This window comes from Chrysemys picta, chromosome 5 (assembly GCF_011386835.1).
Source record: "Chrysemys picta bellii isolate R12L10 chromosome 5, ASM1138683v2, whole genome shotgun sequence".
Lineage (NCBI taxonomy): Eukaryota > Metazoa > Chordata > Testudines > Emydidae > Chrysemys > Chrysemys picta.
In genome coordinates, this window is record NC_088795.1 from 61,083,475 (window position 1) to 61,099,148 (window position 15,674).

Here is a 15,674-nt window from a genome sequence, read left to right on the forward strand (position 1 = left end):
GAGGATAAGCAGGGATGCTTATAGAAAGACTGAAGGTGGATTCTTTAAAAGGTTTAATCCTCTCTGTGGGGACCATCATCAGAAGAACTGAGCATTTACATCTCCCACTTATTTCAACTTGCAGGTGCTCAGCACCTTTGAAAAGCAGGTCCTAAAGGGACAGATTTCAAAGGTATTTAGGTGCCTAGGCACTCTTGAAAATCCCACTGTGTGCCTAACTCCCATTGCTGTAGAAAAAATCATTTCAGCAGAGGTGCTTATAGAAGTTACAGTAAAATGAGCCAACATTTCAACCCACTTATCAAAGCACTTGCTGTTCCCTTTTGAAGGTGTGTGTAACTATATAAATGTTGAACAAAATCAGCTAATCTGAATCCAGAGTATTTTGATATATACTCACATTATTAGTGCAGAAATTTAGACCCACTTCGATTTGACAGATAGGGTTTCTTTTCCCCCTCCCCCCTTTTGCTCATAGGATCTCCAGGAGTGGGAACAAGAATTGGGAGTTTTGGGAGTGGGGGACAGGGAGTAGAGAAAGAGAATAGTAAACAACAGCAGACACTCTTGTTGTAATAGCAGAGTGGGGATTTCCCCCTCCCACACACAGAGAAGGTGGCATGTGCTATAGCACATTTTTCTATTCAGAACTAATTTCACTAACTGCACAGCAGAGAAGGAGGGTGCAGGAAGTCCCCAAGGGAGAGTATTTTATTGAAAAAAAAAAAAACTATTCAAAGCAGCCAGCTAGTAATTGGTGTGCTGGTAAAGTGCAGCAGGGTTGTTCAGTGAACTGTAAATCCATTTCCTCTCCACTGGGGAAAAGAAACCTACATGTCAAACATTAAACATGCAAGAACAAAAGCGTCAAGGAAAGTGCTGCAGACATTCTCTGTCTCACTTCCGTTGGTACTGTCCCCACACTTTTATTTTTTTCAAAGAAGAATTATTATGTGTAGAATGTAAAATCATTGCTGGCTGGCAGCTTCTGGGAATTATAAGAGAACTGAACTTTAACACACACACACACTCATTTTTAAGCTGGTGACACATGGTAATAGCTCCTAGTGAGAGTGATTGCAATCTCCTCCTTCGTCCATGTGGTATGTTGTGGTATCAGTTGTGATTCCAGGGGTGCGTAGTCATTCCTCTACATTGTAAATAGCTGTATTTATACTGGCGATATCAGTACATGTAAATCTTGTAGTAGTAACTAAGTGACGACAGGTAGCTAAATGCTACTTGCGTGCACGTATATGGCTGAATGTTTCTATTTCAGCTCAGGGAGCACTAGTTATGAATTTTTACAGGCTTTTTGTTTCAAATGTGGTTTTTTGTTTCTGCCAGTTGAACAATATCCCCGGGATTTCCTTATTGAGGGAATAAGGAATTCTGCTGAAACTGAAAAGAAATATAACTGAGGCTGGGGGGAGGGATAGCTCAATGGTTTGAGCATTGGCCTGCTAAACCCAGGGTTATGAGTTCAATCCTTGAGGGAGCCATTTAGGGATCTGGAGCAAAATTCTGTTTGAGGATTGGTCCTGCTTTGAGTAGGGGGTTGGACTACATGACCTCCTGAGGTCCCTTCCAACCCTGATATTCTATGATTCAATCCTAGTTCAACATTGGATGCAGGAAGTGAAGGAGCTGTAGTTGATACCAGAGGCTGGAAACCCTTGTGTCAAACTGGTTTACAGCATGCTTTAGTCCCATCTATGTTGACCTGGGAAACCATGTTGGAATCTTGTTATGTTTAAAACCAGTGTGGCTAACACAAATGAACTGTAGTTTAAATAATGTCCAGAGCACTTTAAAAATTTATCTTCGTTTCAAAGTATTTTGTCAGGATAAAACTTGGATCTAGAGGTGGTCAAAAGTTTTCTGATGGAAGACTTTTCTATTGTAAAATGCTGATTCTACAAAATCAAAGCATTCTGTATAGGGCTACCAGATAGCAACTGTGGAAAAATCAGGACAGGAGGTGTAGGGTAATAGGCGCCTAGATAAGAAAAAGTCCCCCAGAACAGGACTGTCCTGTTTTTAAAGAGGCAGTCATCTGGTCACCCTAATTCTGTAGGAATAAACAGATTTTGTTTATATTTTTGACAGAAAATTATCAAATATTTCAACCTTATAGAAATTAAATATTTCATTTAGACTGTCATTTTGACTTTTATATTATGTGATTAAGTCTAAACTAAAGTTGAAATAAACATTTTGATAAGGTCAAAACAATGATTTGGAATGTCTCATTTCAAGAAAAATTATGCTATTTTAACTTGATTTGGGACAAAACAAACTTTACAAATCTCAGAATTTCCCATTAATTGGGAATTCTGTTCTTTGACTAGCTCTGCTTATATCTTAAGGCACAAAGGGAGCTTGTGATAGACTGTAGAAAACTTTGACAAGCTTTTGAGAGCCTGCCTACACTTGAGAAAAAACAATATTAATGAGCTTAAGTTTGATGTATTCTAATATGACTTGCATGCTGTTTTCCTGACCAGTGCAGGGGGGGAATAACTATATTCTACAAATGGTGTTTAAAGAGTCTAGAACCAAGGTTTTTAACTTTGATTTCTAAGAACATTTTGCCTGGTCCAATTAAGTGATAAATAATCTTTTATCTTTAATGTGGATGGATCCTTAGAGTCCTTATGTTTGTTGGAGCTTTAATAACACCTGGTAGCTAGAACACTTGCATAAAAGAAACATAGACTCATATATTTAGAGATGTATGCAAAAAGATCATGGCTGTTATATTCGAGGACAAAACTAATTTTATTTTGCTTGACTTCAGTAATTTCTGTGTACTCAATATCTTTCTGATGGGATCAATGACCTGTTTTGCACACCCGAGGACATAAAATTGAAAACAAGCTTTTTTTAAAAAAAAATTCCTGACAGGTAAATGGAATAAGGGAGAGAGGCACAAAACTCTGCGTGAGTGATTGAAAAAATACCTCAGCAGATTGTCAGCTGTGCTTTCATTGTTCGCATTTAAGGTGATAATGAGGATAATAATTGCTGCCTTATCATTTTGCTTGTGTCTGAGTAAGCTGAAATACCCCATTTGTGGTGCATGAAATTTCTGTTTGGCTTATGTGCCAGAAGTACAATTTTTTTTATTTTTTTTTAAAGAAATTCTCTTGTTCTGCTTTATACATCTGGGGAAATCACAGAACACTTTTCTCTCATATCTTAAAGTTGGGGTAAGGAAGATATATTTTTCACAGGGCTCTAAAGCCTGGAAAATCAGAGTGAAGTGCATTAGTCTTAAGCTTTTATCTTCTTTATATACGTGCTTTCATTTTATCTGTGGTGACTGTCCTGATAATTGATGTTCTGTAATATTCACTCCCCCTCTCTAAATTAAATCCTTATTCTGATCTGAGTAATATTTGCATATGTATTTCTTAGCTGCATTGGCACATCAGATGCACAGTGGTAGCTGTCTCCGCCTGCTAATCCTGTAATAACATTCTGGTGACCAAATTCAATGGCTCTGCCTGAGCCGGGAAACAGCTGATTGCTGACTAGGGAAGAGAGAGGGGGAAAAAAAAAAAAAAAAAAAAAACAACCAGCGAATCTCATTGCAGCTCTCTGCTGCATCCCTATCCCACAATCCCTTGCACAGTTTGCTGCAGTCTTTCAACACAGGCTGAGGTAGAGAAAGATATGCTAAATAAAGATTGATTGGTTTGAATCTTGAAGGGGTCTCCCACTTGTTAATGACCCAGGGAGGAAAAAAATTCATGATGACTTCACTGGGCCTCCTCTTATTTCTTCCATTTTTCTTTACACCTGTCCTCTATGTGGAATGGAGCATCACCACCTAGAGCAAAAAATATGCTGTGCCTCTAATAATGACTGTGCTGTCAGGGATTCTTAAACAGTTTCATGCTTGAGGCTCCTAAAGTTGAAATATTAACAGAATAATGTTTTGCTTGCTTGGATTACTGAGGAACTGCAGCTCCATCCCCGAAAGGATTTTATCCTCAGCACGCACTGATTAAGCTATTTATCTACAAAAATGGGTAGGTCTGAAATGTTCGTTTGCTCCATATTATGTCTGGTGACTTCTGTTGGGTCACTCCTTCTGTTCTGGCACTCTATTTGTTCTTTATGATGCTGCATGCTGTAGTAAATGAAGATACTTGCTCTATATTTTAAACAGTGGCATCAATCTGATTACAAGAGTGGGAGAGAAAGAAATGCGAAAATGAGTTTTTACACAGTGTATTAGATTTCTGTATGTTGATGAGGATGATTAATTTATTCTGTATTTTGACTTTGTGTTCTGAGATAAATTTTGTAGCTGTTGCTGTAACTGGATTGAATTCCTTATTTTATTCCTGTGCAGGTAGACAGGCAGGCATAGTATCTGGTTGATGGAAGTTTACCCATGTATAATGCTATCTCTGAAGCAGCATGATTTAGACCCACCCATCCTTTCCTACAGAACTCAGTCTGACAGTTCCATTGCAAATGTTGCCATTGAAAACCTATTCATTCATAATACATTAATAGACCTTCTAGGTTCTGTATATCATTGATAAGTAGCAGACAAGGAAACAGCAAATGATTTGGTTTGTTCTGATAGCCTTTCAGTCAATCTAGTTGCAGTTCTGGGCGGGTCGAGTTCTTTGATAGCACTGTCTTCAAGGTGGGAGAGTTCTCCCCTTTTATGAAAAAGAACTATGGAATTTAACAAGCAATTATTAATTTTCCATTTTGTGTGTGTGTGTGTGGACAATCTTATAGAACTTCATAGATAATTAAATTCCTGTTGTAGAAGCATGGGGGAATAAGACATAAATTCTTAATGTGAGAGTATTTAACCATTGCAACTACTTACCATGATTTGTGGTGGATTCTCCAACACTGACAATTTTTAAAATCAAGACTGCATGTTTTTCTAAAAAATATGGTCTAGGAAATATTTTTGGGAAGTTATATGGCCTGTGTTCTACAGGAGGCCAGACTAGACAATCACAGTGGAGCCTTCTGATTTTGGAATGTATGAATCTATTGAGAGTCTAAAGGCTGTTTAAAAAAAAAAAAAAAAAAAAAGCTGTAGGAAGAATATTATTCTCTATTAAACTGTGCCGTTTTTTTTTTTTTAGAATAAGTATTCTAGAATGTCATTTATAGAACCCTAATGGGTTTTATCGCTATGAAATTCTACTGGAAGTTCTTTTCCATAAGGGTGGGGCTGCATGCTGACATTTCTTACTGAATTTGTGTACACTTGTTAGGGTTGGGAATTTTTTACACTATTACACAGAACTGTTTGCTTTTTTTTCTTTGAGCTTTAAAGGATATTTTGAGTGAAAATTGATAAATATTTCCAGACAAAAGGATAAGAGACAAAATGTAATCTTTGAGCACTGGGTGGGTGACAAAGAATACTACTTTTTTTATAAGCTCTTATTCTGGAATTGGTTTAGCTAAGATGAACTGGGTTTCCAAAGTGGCGCTCTCATAAAATCAGAGGGTGGGGTTTTTGATGTATTTTTATGTGATAGTCCACACCAGGGCCGGCTCCAGCATTTCTGCCGCCCCAAGCAAAAAAAAAAAAAAAAAGCCGCGATCGTGATCGGCGGCGGCAATTGGGAAGAAAAAAAAAAGCCTCAATTGGCGGCAGTTCAGCGGCAGGTCCTTCGCTCCTAGAGGGAGTGAGGGACCTGCCGCCCCCGAATTGCTGCAGGTGCTGCCCCTCTCCCTTGGCCGCCCCCAAGCACATGCTTGTTAAGCTGGTGACTGAAGCCAGCCCTGGTCCACACACCTTCAGCTTTAGAGAGAGAGAGTTCTACAGAGAGAGAGAGAGAGAGAGAGATCTGTAATATATATGTGGAGACTCCCAAGGTCTTACATTAATTTTAAACACTGATGGCCATTCTTATTCCACCTGGTTGAGAAGCTAGATTATGATGCCATTAACATGTAGGGTTGCCAATTTTGGTTGGATGTATTTCTGGAGATTTCATCACATGACATAATCTTTAATTGAAGATTATGTCAACTTTTAATTCCTGGAGACTCCAGGCCAATCCTGGAGAGTTGGCAACCCTACTAACATGCAGTGTAGTTGTAGCCATGTTGGTCCCAGCTGGGTGAGGTAATATCTTTTATTGGACCAATTTCTGATTGTGAAAGAGACAAGCTTTTGAGTCACACAGCGCTCTTCTTTAGCAGACCTGAAGATATTGCCTCAACTACCTTGTGTCTCTAATGCCTTTAACAGACAGAGGAAAAGAAGTTTCCTGTGTTCTGTAAAACAAAGCAGTAGTCTGTTGCACCCAAATGTTAGCCAAATGGCTTTTCTACAATGAGGATATTTGGAAGTTCGATTTTTAACTTAAACCACATAAAAAGAGTTGAAGACGTTTTGGCTAAATGTGACAATCAAAAGATGGGATTATATAATGTTGTCCTTTTAAAAATTACTGTTACTATGGCTAGATCCTTAATTATCCTATATTTCAGGGCTATTTTAACATTGTGTAGTGCTGCTGCTGCCATAAATCAAAATAAAATTTGTCTTCAACTAATTTCTAGGAGGATTATTTAAGACAGGCAGCTCTTACTTAAACAAGTAGTCCTTGATTACTCCTTTAGTAGTCAGTGGGTAAAATTCCACCCTGGCATAACTCCATTGATTTTAGTAGAATTACACTCGGGGTGAATTTGGCTCAGTGGGATACTTGCACAAGAAAGGGTTGCAGGATCAGACATTTAATCTCCAATTCCACAAACACTTGCACATTAAACTATTCTCTGGAACTACTGGTATGTATAATATTTCATATATAAGGGTTTGCAGGATCAAGACCTAAGATTGTAATTTGTTGAGCTATTTCAGTCTGGTTATATGCAGTGACAGGTGCTCACTATATTTTTGTTTTTAAAAAAAAAAAAAAGAAAAGAAAAAGCTTGTAGTGTGAAGACACTAATTTCTGATTAAACAAAACAGATGTAACTTCACTCTGTATACCCCTTGATATATCAGTTTTTCTAAAATCCATAGTCTGTCTCCTAAAAGTATACATGGGGAGGGGGCGGCGGCACAGGGGGAAGAGAACCAGCAAAACAAGCTTCCCTAAAAATAAAAACCCTAACCGGACCAAATTCTGCCTTAAGTTGCACATTTGAAAACCCATTCATTTCAGCAGAGTGACACAAAGTGGTAGGTGGTAATCTGGGCTTGCTGTGCTTAAGACAAAATGTGTATTGAACATTTTAAATGGAATGTAGTTATTTTTAAACTCTCTTGTCCATGGTTTCTTTGGATGATTAATATCTTAAACCTAAAGTGGATAGGATGAGATCTGTATACAATATTCGATTTACAATGAGATTCGGAACTGTAATTGGTCAGACAGATGAAAGATCTTTGACTATAAATAAGTCTCTGCATTCACTTAAACATTATTTTAGCTGTAAAGATCCTGCAATCTTTAATGAGCCAAAATTCCCATTGAAATGGTGAGAGTTTTTTGCCTGAGTAATAACTGCAGCAATGGACTTGAGGAATATTTTTCTTTTAAGAATTTCATTTACTATGATAAATGCTCTTTATAATAGAGACATGAAATCGCTGAGGGTGTTACTTTTTACACTTGACATCCGTATGCTGTTTGTAACCTGCTTTTTAGTGCATGCAGGCAGTCTTTCTGGTTTTCACTTTTTTTAAATTTCAGGTTAGTACAGAGTGGGGAGCAGATGGAACTGTGAATTAATGATCAAATACAGTTCCTTCCAATCAAATCTCCGAAACTCCCCAAGCCTCATAGCCCAGTGGACTGATGCATTTTAATATCTGTCTAATACTCCATTTTTGATCTCACTTTCAGAAGCTGGTCGGTTTGGCTTTTTTATTTTTGGAAGCCATTTTTTTAACTCAAGATTTTAAGATGTAACATGATCACATAATCAATTGTGTGTGTATTACGCACATGCACCTGGTGTAACTTCACTTATACAATTAAGTGCATTTATATTGTTATATATGGGGAAAACTGAAAAAGAACAGTGACAATAAAGAAATACATTTTAAAACCACATATACAGGAACCAAAAATATAGTATATGATTTAATACCGTAACCATTAATGTTAAAACTGAAATAATAAACAAGGGAAAACAATGATCAGTTCCTCCCCCCTCCCCCAATGCATATACATTTCATATGTTCTCTTCAATTCATACTGCTTAATGTTTTAATTGTGACTAATTTTATGACTCTTTGCTCATTACAAGGTGATCCCTAGAGGACTCCAGCTTCCTAAAAAAGCCAGTACAGCATGTCCATAGCCATCACCGCTATCCTAATTCATCACACACAATAGAAAAACAAACCAGTAAAACATCCTAATCTAGCCAGACACACAACTCCAAGAATGCAAGCCGGGTTCAGCTCTATTCGGTTTATGTGCTTTGCCTTTGTAATTGTTGCTATACATAATACATTCAATAGGAGACCAGACCTTACAGTAATTACAAAATAGCTTGGACCAAACTTTGTGTAATTCCATTGGCTTCTGAATTCATGTGACCCTCATCCCAGACAGATGGGCATTATTATTAAAACAAATATCAAATGAACACGAAAGAAACATTTCTGCAAGAAGTTTGCCAACCCAAGAATATCTCTAGTGCAGGAATAGTGCTGTGTTTATTGGTTAGAAGGAAAATAAATGATTGCTTTTGACTTCATACAACACTTCTTTTGTACCTGCAGTTTTGCTGCATGTGTTTTGCTAGCATTTCCTAATACATTTTAACATGTAGTTTTCAGTTCCTTTTGTTGGATGCTGCTGCTCTCTTTTCTTCCCCACATTTTCTCTCCTTAACTATTACCTGTTTTATGTATGTCTATCATTTCTGTATTATTCCACTGACCCAGAGACAGGTTTTTCTCCTTATGATGACTCTGTTTTGTGGCCATTCTCTTAGACAAGCAGGATTTCCAAGTCTGCTTCTGACCCCTATTTCTTGAGGAGTAAAAACCTGCTGCTGTGTCACCAGATTGTCACATAGTTCTCCCACTTTACATTATTTTTGCCATGAGGGGATGAGCAGACTTCAGTCACAGAAATGTGGGCAATGCCCACTTCATTTTTGGGGATGTTCTATTTCTTACAGCTATTCTCTAACTGTTTCCTGGATCTCCTTCCTCCCTCTCTGCCAACTGCTGCTGGTGGCACTTCCAATGTGATGGGCAGGATGATGTGTTAGTTTTGGGTCTCCTAGGTACGTAGGCTCCTTTACTGAACCCATTAATGTAGTATCTGATCACTTTCTCCTTCTCAGCACTCAGTTGGTTCTGAAGCTGAGGCTCCTTTCCCTTCCAGAAACCAAACGTGCCCCATCTTTGGCTCTATCTGCACTGGCACGGAAACTATGTTGGGCAACTCACTTTAAAACTTGATTTATACTAAAGTCATTTAGCTGGCTTGTGCAGTCCCAGCACAAGCATTCCAAAACTGTCTTCCACACTCTAGAAAATGGTTCTGTTTGTGAAGCACTGGCTGGAGAAACTGATATGAAGCTATCTTTAAGAAGGTCCATGTTTAAAAATGGTTCTATTGCCAGGGTAGATAGATTCTTAGACATACTTAAATCACAGAGTATGGAAGAATTGATAATGGCTGCGGCACAAGCAGCCCTGTAACTCTTACAATGTAGCTGCAACATACTTTTCCAGAGAACCCACAGAGACACAGGTTTTTATTATTTAGTGTGATGGTCAGCCATTTCTATTTCCAGGCTGTAGCCGGTGATAGGGCATTTTAGAAGTTTCCCCTCTGTATTTTGATCTAAATGGAAATATTGCCCTCTAAATCAGGATGAAGTATATTGGAGAACTGGGTATTAAAATTGGCATTTCAGGCTGATTAAAACTTCCCCTCCCTCCCTCTGTTTCAGCAGTGTGCAGGGTAGAAGGGATCGGGACCCATATGTCAATGGTCTAGGATGGCCAGTGAAGGCTCCAACATCCCAAGTCCTGTGGTGCGACAGATTGACAAACAGTTTCTGATTTGCAGCATATGCCTGGAACGTTACAAGAACCCCAAAGTACTTCCCTGTCTGCACACTTTCTGTGAGAGGTAAGAGCTGTTTTTTCACCATTTGTGGTTCATGTTTTTCTTTCTTTTTAGTTATTACAGTGCATACCCACAAACCTACAACTATCTTCAACCAGCAATATACCTTCTGTCTATCTAGGTCATCCTGAAGCATGATCCTAAATTAAAGATTAGGGAGGTGAACTGGCATTCTTCATATTGGGCAGTAAGCAGGAGACAGCAACAGAATATCTGCATTCCCAAATTTTTATTTTTATAAATGAATTTTGTATGTTTTTTCCCTTCTTTCACTCCACCGTCCACTTCTGGTTTTGCCTTGTTAAAAAGAGCCAGGACCAAACATAGTTATTGCTCTATAAGTTAGAGTATGTCTAAACTTCAAAGACAGGTGTGTTCTTAACTGGGGTTAGCTAACCAGCATTGTCTAGCTTGGGTTAAAATAGCAGAGGAGACACAGCAACTTGGGTTAGCAGCTTGAGTTCAAGTCTATAGGGCTGTCTTTATTTCTCTAAATCCAGCTGAAATACCTGCACGTAAAAGGCTTCTGATTAAAGGCGAAGAACTGTTCCTGAAGGAATCTTAGAGATACTTCAGAGATACAGTGGGCCTGATTCTATATTTTCAATGGCTTTACCATGATGAGTAACTCTATTAAAGTCCATGACGTTTTTTGATTTACACGGGAATGAGAAGAGAATGAGGTCAATGGTATTTTAAAAATCCATTGTCCTTTTCCTTTACTGTGGTTCTTTAAGATGTTATTTCTGAATGACAAATATATTGGGAGGGGAATGGCCTTTGCTTGTAACAGTACTGAAGGTTCTGTATCTCCTAGACTGTCATAGATTTTAGAGACCTTAAAGCCTGATTCCAATCTCATTTATACCACTGTAAATTAGAAGTAAATCAATAAAGCTAATAAAGGGCGTTACACCAGCATGAAAATGGTGTGCGATCAGAATCAAGCCTTTAGATTAACAGTGTCCATTTTATATTGATTAGTCCATTATTAGAAGCAATAAAAATGTTGTTGTTTTATTAAGTAGAGGAAATAATTATTCCATTCTTGAATATCCAACTTTTCTACATGCCATATTAAAATATTGACTCGTAATTAACTATCATTCTTTCAGTGTAGGTAATGCTTGGTATGTAAAAAAAATTCTCTCAGAAAGGAAATCTGAAAATATATCTGACTTCCACTTTTGCTCTGTTGACTGTCTCTCCAATGCAGCTAGCAATATTTTAGAATTATATTTTATACCAAATTGAGGCGAGAAGGAAAATGTGGTTTTTGAAAAGTCAGTTTAAAAAATACAGTTTGGAGTCCTTTGTTCGACCCAGGAGATTTAGCTTGTGGTAGACTTTCTTATTTTACATACAGAACTGTTGGAGAATTAAAGTCAAATGGTACTTCATGTGAATTTATAGTTCAGGTGTTAAACATCGCTTTCTAGCTTGATTTGCAGTGGGTATTACCAATAACATTGAAGTATAAGATTTTCAGTTTTGTGTGGGTGAAGAGCAAAATGGTTTGTGGCACGTAGTGGTGGCTTTCCACAGTGAGCCAAATAAAATGGCTGAGGGCCTTTGTAGAAGACACATAGCATGAAATCCTGACAGCATGAAATCCTGACTTGTGAAGTCAGGATTTCATGCTATGTGTCTTCTACAAAGGCCCTCAGCCATTTTATTTGGCTCGCTGTGGAAAGCAATGTCAAAGCTCCCATTGGTTTTATTGGGAACTGGATTTGGCCCTAAAATATTAAAACCAAAGATTAAAATTAAACAAGGAGAATTGTATGGGAAAGACAGCAGGTTAGCCAACAGATATCAATTAAAAAGACACAAACTCTTGAAGGAGCTTATATTTGTCCTATCAGATCAGATCAAATCCAGTCTCCTGCATTCTTTGTGTGTAGGAGTAAGATGTATGAGTGGGAGGAAAGATTAGAGAAGAAATTCCTTCCTGACCTTCATGATGGCTAGCTTTCACCCTTGCTATGCAAACTACAGCTGTTGCTGGTTAAAAATGATTTTCTTTAAAAAACAAAATACCTTCTAAGAGATCTTGGATTTTGATGCTACTCTCTGTTTTCAATCTTTCCTCACAATAGGTGCTTGCAGAATTACATTCCAGCCCACAGTTTAACCCTTTCTTGCCCAGTGTGCCGCCAGACCTCCATTCTGCCAGAGAAAGGGGTTTCTGCACTCCAGAACAACTTCTTTATCACTAACCTGATGGATGTCCTGCAGCGAACACCAGAAAACAGCATTGAAGAGTCCTCCATCTTGGAGACTGTCACAGCTGTTGCTGCAGGAAAACCTCTCTCCTGCCCCAACCACGATGGAAATGTAAGTGAAATGATTTCCGGTAATGCATGCTAAACTAATCACCCTAGCTTATAACAATGATGGTTTTTCAGATAGCAGGGATAATGAGAACCACAGCAGTTCTCTCTCTCTCTCTGATATCCATCTCAACAAGATTAAGAAACTTGTTTTAAAGGAACAATACTAGAGCAGACTGCCTATTCATTAATAGGTGGGTTGTTAGCATCTTATAATATTCAGGATATTCTTTTCTTACTGCTCAGCGCAGTTGCTATTGTCTCTATACTTGCTTACCTGCTTGTTTTCTAGAGCACTGTAAAAACACTGTCAAATTTACAGGGCCTGTTGTGCCAATGTCCCCTTTCTGGTCTCTCTGAATGCCCTCCTTCAGGTGTTAGGTCTTGTGCCTTTACCTCTTCCAGGGCAGAATTCTGCAAATCCGCCACTCTTAGGCTCGGCCCTGGGATACAGTATCCAGTACACCAACCCTCAAGGGTTTGCAGAAAAGTGGCTTATCTTGTTTTTCCTTACAATCCCCTTTTAAAATTCATTCAGGAAACATTCCAGGAACAGTGTCAACACAGTTTTCATAAACTACTACAGAGCAACTTTGATTCCATGTCAGTCATACAATTTCCAAGTGTTTCATTGAACCTGGTTCGGAACATGAATGTTCCAACTCTTCTTATTTCTTAGCCTGTTTCTGAAGCATAAAAAGGCCATGTTGCAAACTTTGTCCTCCTTGTGTTATAAGATGAGTGCTGTGCTTGTTCTATAAGCCAAGAAATTTGTGACAAAATTTCAAGGCAATTTTTGAGGATTGTTTTATGTGACTCAGTTTTGGTACTGGTATAATAGAAACAGTCACTCTATAATACCAGCATCCATCAGATAAAATAACAATTGCTTACCCTTCCATTATTGATCTGCTGGCTTGATCCAGATAGGCTTGGAAAACAAACCTATTGTGTGCTTCAACTAATGAAAAAACATAGATTTTAAAAAGTATACTGTATTTCTGTGTATACACTGGTTACTGACCAAAGTTTCCATTCTTACTTTACACTTTTAATGATGATTTCTCCAGCAAACTGAATAGCAGGCAACCCCCTTTGGTATAGTTATAGTGACTATATGGTTGTGAAATGTAGGAAAATTCAAAAAACAAGATGTTATCTGGCTTGCCATCCTTTATATTATGCCTTACTAGGGAGAAGTTTAGACTGTTAAGACTGGCCAAGGGAGGAGCTTATTAAAATTTGAGACCGGGTTAATTATTTTGAATGGTCAGTATTGTCATCTCAGAGGTATTTAGTCTTAAATGATGACCTATTGGGGTATGGGGAGAATACCTTCAGCAGCCGCCTCTTTGCAAAGAAGCATAATGGCTGTGACATACCAAGATACAATCTAGACTAGTGAGTAGCTGTATCACCCCGCCCTGCAACCTTGAGTGCCTTACAGTGTTTTTGTGTGTAACTGCAGCCCGCCAGCCACACTTAGGCTACGCTCTGGCTCTCACCAGCCTTGGTTATACTGCATGGTGTCCCCAACTCACCCCCAGTCTCAGATTCTCTCTCTGCCCCCACCCCACCCTCGAATGCATGTCTTGTACTTCCAGCTATCTCCTTGACAGTACTAATATGGTAAATCCACTATTTCTTTAAGGGAATAATGTCATCTTATTATCTTAAATAGCTAGTCAGACACTTCCATTTAAACACACACTGGATTAGATAAGAGCAAAACAAGTTTATTAACTACAAAGAGGGATTTTAAGTGAGTGCAAGTAATGAGGCATACAAGTCAGAAATGGTTACAAGAAAAATAAAGATAAGACATTTACTAATGCCTAACTTAACAAACTATAGAAGATTTAAGCAGAGGTTTTCACCATATATGTCAGCAGATTAGTGACCAAACTCTTGGACCGGTCAGGACCTCTCTTCCCAGAGTCCAACAAATGCTTCATTTGTCTCATTAGGTATAGTGAATATAATGGGCAAAGAGAAAGAGGGGTGCCTTGGTGTTTTGTCCCTCCTTTTTATAGTTTGTCCCCCTCTTGAAAAACATTTCCAGCTGGGCACTAGGAGACAAAGAGTTTATGTGGAAGGATGGTCCCTGCTTGTTTTTTTGTCACCTGTTTGAGCTTCCTTTTTTTCCCCTCCCTACTTGATGACTTTGTTTACTTCTGAAATGCAAACTAAGCAGAGCACACAAACCTTTGTTTAGGACAGACCTGTTTCCCAAATTTCTGTTTCGGCATTCTGTGGGGTTCGTAATGTATGTTAATAAAATCATAGAGGGGAAATCTTATAACTTCACATACAATGTTGCCACACGTATGTTATAAGAACAGTACTGACCAGCAAATTATGAGTTTTCACAAGATCCCTTACAAGGCATACTTTGTACAAAAAAGATTACAATGGAGTGTAGGGTGTGAAACAGACATGTATTCTGTCACAGTGGCATGCAAATAATGCATCCTGAGAGCTGAGGAGACCACACTGGACAGTAGCCCAGCTTATGCCTTTTTAAAAAGTTGCAGGCTTCCACCTGTCTCTTCCATATTTCAGCGGCTCTGTTCTGTTTCTCTGAGAGAAATATAAATACCCATATGTCATTTTAAAAATGATTTTGAACACCACGACTCTTTGTGATGGTGATTTAGTGTCCATTTTCCCCTGGCCTACACATCACAGTTTTGATTACCTTTCAACAAATTCCACCTGTATAAGCCAGTCTCCTGCATTAGTTTGTTGAAAAGAAAGATTTAGAGCATCCTGAACTGGGCACTTTTTATAATTTTCATTATGGTGAAACAAGTGAGAACTGGGACTGACTGGGCAAAAAGACTGGAACAAGGAATCAGGGAGTGGTGGATTAGGGCTGGCTGGGCAAGGGAACTGGGATGAGAAGCCTGAGGAGCAGAGACTGGGGTAGGTAGACAATGGGACTGGGATAAGGAGCCAGGGATAAGGATGAGACAAAACTGGGGAGGGGACAGGGCAGAAGGGCCAAGCTTCCGGGAGAACATGTAGAAGACACTATGCCTGCTAGTGTATGTTCCCTTCCAGAGCCTGGAATAAAGCTCAAGATTCCTGAATTTCACCATTCCTTTCTTATCAGCAAATATCTGTGAAACCCACTGGTCAAGTGTGTGTCTCATCCTCCTCTAGTGCTGGTCCACATGAAAGATGACAACCTACTATTGCTATCAGTTACTCTGTTAGCTCAAGTGACAGA

The 15,674-nt window shown here is 38.7% G+C and overlaps 1 protein-coding gene across 50 annotated transcripts in view; it reads left to right on the forward strand.

Moving 5' to 3' along the window:
* The window catches only part of TRIM2 (tripartite motif containing 2), a 110,298-nt gene that overhangs the window by 50,240 nt on the left and 44,384 nt on the right, over positions 1-15,674 (forward strand). For 24 of the 50 annotated variants that reach the window (XM_005307379.5, XM_065597855.1, XM_065597838.1 and 21 more), the window contains 2 exons: positions 9,931-10,112; positions 12,209-12,446. The exons of 2 other annotated variants lie outside the window; for them this stretch is intronic. In XM_005307379.5, coding sequence (XP_005307436.1) covers positions 9,979-10,112; positions 12,209-12,446 — 372 coding nt within the window. In that variant the 5' untranslated portion in view covers positions 9,931-9,978. Of the gene's footprint in view, positions 1-3,550; positions 4,038-9,147; positions 9,256-9,930; positions 10,113-12,208; positions 12,447-15,674 lie in introns of those variants that run through there. 24 more of the 50 variants (XM_065597865.1, XM_065597861.1, XM_065597845.1 and 21 more) reach the window with 7 other exon arrangements.